This window comes from Gekko japonicus, unplaced genomic scaffold (assembly GCF_001447785.1).
Source record: "Gekko japonicus isolate JY-2015 unplaced genomic scaffold, Gekko_japonicus_V1.1 scaffold1014, whole genome shotgun sequence".
In the NCBI taxonomy this organism is placed as follows: domain Eukaryota; kingdom Metazoa; phylum Chordata; class Lepidosauria; order Squamata; family Gekkonidae; genus Gekko; species Gekko japonicus.
Genome location: NW_015164217.1, coordinates 55,915 through 61,390, shown reverse-complemented (window position 1 = coordinate 61,390; position 5,476 = coordinate 55,915). Strand labels below are relative to the sequence as shown.

At 49.3% G+C, this 5,476-nt stretch overlaps 1 protein-coding gene across 2 annotated transcripts in view; it reads left to right on the top strand.

Moving 5' to 3' along the window:
• Positions 1-5,476, top strand: part of PLAUR (plasminogen activator, urokinase receptor) — a 50,429-nt gene that overhangs the window by 19,066 nt on the left and 25,887 nt on the right. The window contains exon 2 of one of the 2 annotated variants that reach the window (XM_015408494.1): positions 3,785-4,237. In XM_015408494.1, the coding sequence (XP_015263980.1) occupies positions 4,162-4,237 (76 nt within the window). In that variant the 5' untranslated portion in view covers positions 3,785-4,161. Of the gene's footprint in view, positions 1-3,685; positions 4,238-5,476 lie in introns of those variants that run through there. The other variant, XM_015408495.1, reaches the window with a different exon arrangement.

The following is a 5,476-nucleotide window of genomic DNA, read 5'->3' as shown; positions in this document are numbered from 1 at the left end:
GGCTCTTTACTGCTGGAGCTCCGCTCCTGTGCGCTCCTGCAGGAAATGACCCCTGGCCAGGTCTTACCAGGCCTCCGGCAGGGTGTGTGTGTGTCCTGGTCTTTGCCCTTGCTCTGGAGTTCCTCGGTGTGCATGCGAAGTGCACATGCGCTGCAATGACATCGCCCGGAAGTGACAGCATCGAAAAGGGCATGTTCTGGGGGACGCTCTATTATTTAAGGAAAAACTCTACGGTTTTTCCTTAAATGATCGACTGCCCCTCCCCCCGGAATGTGCCCTATGTGATGACATCACCTCGAGGTGACATTATTGCGCTGGGTGCACTGCGGCAAACAGGGTGCTTTGGGGCGGGGTCCCCCTGTTGGCCGAATCCAGGCCAGTGGGTCTGGAGGCCCGAAAGCGGGCAAACCCCCACCCGGGTCGGGAGAATGGCAGCCCTACTAGTAATAACAAAGATACAAAAGATCAAATCATGCATAAATAACAAAAATATATATTCAACAATCAAGGAGTGTAATAATCTAACACTATATAAAGAGAGTAGTTTTTCAAACATACAAAAAATAGACAGAAACTCAAAAGTGCATGGTCCAAATAAAGGTAAAGGTAAAGGTTCCCTTGCTCGAAAGCCAGTCGAATCCGACTCTAGGGTTGCGGTGCTCATCTCCGTTTGGAGCCCGGCACCTCTAGAGTCGGATTCGACTGGCTTTCGAGCAAGAGAAGCCACCCTGAGCCGCCTTGGCGGGTGGGCGGGGTAAAAATCCAAATAAATAAATAAATAAATAAATAAAAAATGAATACATGGATGCACACAAAATATTGAGTGAAAACCTGAACGGGAGTTGGAAGATTGACAGAAGGTAGGTCTGTCGCTGGCTATTCGACCTGACAGAGGAATTGAACCTCCAGGTTCTGGACTGATGCTGGGAAAACATACGGTTGCCAGATCCAGTTTGGGAAACTCCTGGAGATTTGGGGATGGAGCCTGGGGAAGACAGGGACCTCAGTGGGGTATAATGCCATAGAGTTTTATTCTCCAAAGCAGCCATTTGCTCCAGGGGAACTGATCTCTGTAGTCTGGGAGGTATCCAGCCCCCTCCTGGAGACTGAGACCGATTTCACACAAGAGCTTTGCCCTGCTTCTATTGGTCAATTTCATTTCAACATCAAGTACAAGTCTTCCTGAGTGCAAAATCTAATTACTTCCAAGCAGCCAAGTAATCAAAAAACAGGATCACGAAACCGCGGGGAAAATTGGGCGAAGCCGCGGGTCAAAACGCGGCTGCGCGGCTTTGGTTGGGAAATTGACCAATAGAAGCGGGGCAAAGGGAGGTGCGACCGCGACGCAGCTCTTGTGTGAAATCGGTCTGAACCTGTCAGGAAAAACAACCGTGATATAATAACGAAACCTTGTTAGGGGAAAATATATATATCTTCTTTAATTTTCTTTGAAGTAAATTGGTCTCAGGTGTTTCTTAAATTGGTCTTTTCTTAAATTGAGACCAATTTAAGAAAAACCGGAGACCAATTTACTTCAAAGAAAATTAAAGAAGATATATTTTCCCCTAACAAGGTTTCGTTATTATATCACGGTTGTTTTTCCTTACAAATTCAGCCTGTCCCGTGATCTCTCATCCTTGACTTCCTGGAGAATGGCAACTCTAGGAAGCAGTCAACAGATGAGAGCTATGGCCAGTGGGCCTTGACTATGTACATCCCAGGGCATTTGACTGTAGGGCTGCTAACCCCAGGGCTCCCAATCAGCCGCTGGCCGGCCAGCTGGTGGGGGGAGCCTTACTATGCCGGGCACGTCACACAGTTGGCTAAAAACTCTATGGTGACCATAGAGTTTTTAGCCAAGCAGCCCCTGTACAAAGTACCCAGCATGATGATGTCACATCTGGCTGATGTCATCTCAGTGTGTGTGCCGGAAGATACCAGGACCAAACCAGGAGCCCTCCTCCAGCAAATGTGTAAGATACCCTATCTGACCAGCCACTGTTGGATTTTGTACTTGTTGGACAGACCACTGGTAGGTTTGCCGACCTCCAGGTGGGTAAACACAGAAAACACCATGTTGAAATAATAAACACAATATTCACATATACTTATAGCTAAATACATTTGCTTTTTATACACAACATCAACTCTAGTGTATTGTAAAGACTTTCAAACTACAACATCACATTTCAAACACTTTCAAACTAAGTTATATAACATGAAGAGTCCAACTGTCTTCTTCCTGATGGAGGATAAATACCAATGTACAGTTATTTGTAGGAGTTGCGGTGGTTAAGAGGCTCAAGTGGTTAAGAGGCTGAACTGCAGGCTGTGGAAGGTTGGTAGTTCAGCAGTTCGAGACCAGAGTTGCCGCATGACGGAGTGAGCTCCCCTCTCTAGTTCCAGCTCCTGCCAACCTAGCAGTTCGAAAGCAAGAAATTGCAAGTAGATAAATAGGTATCACTTCGGTGGGAAGGTAACAGCGTTCCGTGCACCTCGGTGTTTCGTCATGCCAGCCACATGACCACGGAAATGTCTTCGGACAGCGCTGGCTCTTCGGCTTTGAAACGGAGATGAGCACCGCAACCCTAGAGTCGGATTCGACTGGCTTTCGAGCAAGGGAAACCTTTACCTTTTTACAGTTATGTGCACCGAACAATGCAGCAACCTATTGTACATTTTCCAAGTGACAATCCATCAGGTAGAGGTAGCAGGCAGCTTGTATTTCTCACTATGATGATTCAGCTTAGCAAGCAAGCCTGGTAGATGTATTTTCCCATGAGGTGATTCAGCTAGCAAGCAGGCCTAGCAACACGCCTCCCGGGCATAACCTGCGTGTTTCGAACAAATCTTCTTCAGGCATAGTGGAGGCCTCCCACTATTACAACTGATCTCCAGACGATAGAGATCAGTCCCGCTGGAGAACACGGCCGCTTCAGAGGGTGGATTCTCTGGCATTACATTCCACCCTCCCAGGGCTCCACCGCTCAAATCTCCAACCGTTTCCCAATCTAGAGTTGGCAACCTGAGTCACATGGAATGTACGTGATGTACCCTTGGGGTATGGCATCTTCCTGTAATGATGTGGTGTCAGCAGGTTTGAACGTGGGTGGGAAATACCTGCAGGATTTCACACCCAATGCCTTAACTGTTTAGATCTGTATAGATACATTTGGGAGGTAGATGATTAATTTAGAAATATGAAAGGGTCCACGCAAAATGAAGAAGAAGAAGAAGAGATTGGATTTATACACCGCCCTTCACTACCCGAAGGTACCTCAGAGCGGATTGCGATCCCCTCCCCTTCCCCTCCCCACAACAGACACCCTGTGAGGTAGGTGGGGTTGAGAGAGCTCTCTCGAGAACGGCCTGCGAGAGAACAGCTCTGAATGAACTTGCAACTGACCCAAGGTCACGCCGGCAGCTGCATGTGGAGCGGTGGGGAATCAAACCCGGCTCTTCCAGATTACACTCTCCTAACCGCTACACCAAACTGGCTTGTACATGTCTTTATAAAGGAGCCTCCTCCTCTTTAGATGTGAGATTTGCCAGCTCTGAATTTGGAAATTATTGGAGATTTGGGGGTGGAGCCTGAGGAGGGCGGGATTTGGGGAGGGGTGGGACTTCAGTGGGGTATAATGCCATAGAGTCCACCTTCCAAAGCAGCCATTGGCTCCAGGTGAACTGATCTCTGTTGCCGGGAGATGTTAGAATCCCAGGATGTCTCCAGCCACCACCTGAAGGTAGGAAGCCCCACTAGATGTCTCTTGGTCTTCCATTCCAGAGCCACACCCCCTGAGGCTGAAGGGAAGCCGTTTGGAGAATATCCCCAAAAGCCGAAGCCCGCTTCTCCGGAAACCTGCTCTCTTGCTGAGCAGTGCAATAGCTGTGGTAAACTGAAGCCTCACCAACATCCTCCTGCTGGATTCTGGAGACTGACAGTGACGACTTGCCCGATGGGGAACAAGCTGTATTTTCCACCCTGCGTCTGACTAAGCCCGGCCTCTTCCCCGCTTGGATATTGGATTGCAACTTTTCATAGGAACTCACAGTTGGCTTCAGGCCACTGAGCAGGTCAAACCTAGCCAGGGCGGTGGTTGCAAACACACCTTTATTGCAAGCTGAAGGAACCACTGACTTTCCTGACTCCGGCGGAGGAGGATGGAGTGCAAGAAGTGGCGGCGGGACACCGAGGCTCCGCTGGGGATAGCCGTGTTCTTCTCGATCTTGGTCACAGGTAAGGAGGAGTGACTCCAGCACTGGGAGTGCTGTGAATCTGTGAAATAGGGGGCAGTGCTTGGAGAGGGGCAGCCAACCTTTCACTGCCGTTTGTCCACCTATGTAGAAACAAGTTGCTTCCCGTTGCATACATTGGCTTTTTAAAAGAATCTCTCCTTTGCATCTTACGTAAGAGGGCGGTAGAAGAGCTTGTGTCAGGTTTGGAGGGCCACTGGGCAGACAGTTCCCAGAGGCACCCCCTCTTCTACCCACCACTACCCCCCCCATTCAATACCCTCCTTTTCTTCCTCCCACGTGCATGCCTCCCACCTGCCTGCGTGTCCTTCCTCTGCCGGCTTGTGAGATCTCCCATGTAGACATGCGGACTCTCAGATGGGAAATACCAGGAGATTTGGGGAGGGAGTGAAGCCTGGGGACCAATGTCCCCTCTAAGCTGAGTTAGTGTGAGCTAGCTCACCGTTTTTAAGCCTCCGGCTCGCACGTTTTTGTCTTCGCTCAAGAAGGAAGGCTCCAGTTGTTGTTGTTCAGTTGCACAGTCGAGTCTGACTCTTCGCGACCCCATGGACCAGATCACGCCAGGCCTTCCTGTCTTCTGCCGTCCTCTGAAGTTGGCTCAACTTCATGTTCGTTGCATCGATGACACTGTCTAACCATCTCATCCTTTGCCATCCCCGTCTTCTTTGACCTTCAATCTTTCCCAGCATCAGGGTCTTCTCCAGGGAGTGCTCCCTTCTCATTTGGTGGCCAAAGTATTTGAGCTTCAGTTTCATTATCTGGCCTTCCAGGGAACAGTCAGGGTTGATTTCTTTTAGGATTGACTGATTTGATCTTCTTGCAGTCCAAGGGACTCTCACGACTTCCCCTTCTATTTGCCAAGGAGTGATGGGGCCGGATGCCATGATCTTAGTTTTTTTTTTATGTTGAGCTTCAAGCCCACTTTTGCACTCTCCTCTTTTATCCTGAGCAAGAGGCTCTTGAGGTCCTCTTCACTTTCTGCCATTAGAGTGGTATCGTCTGCAGAGCAAAGTAATTGATGCAGCAGCCAAATCACACGCTCACCACTTTCATGCCGGTAGCTCACAAAGCAGAATTTTTGCTCACAAGACTCCACTGCTTAGGGGCAGCATTGCTGGGGACGGCGGGGTTTGGGGGAGGGGAGGGACCTCAACTGGGTATATTGCCACGGAGTCCATGCCTCCAAAGCGGCAGTTTTCCCCAGGGAAACTGATTTTTATCA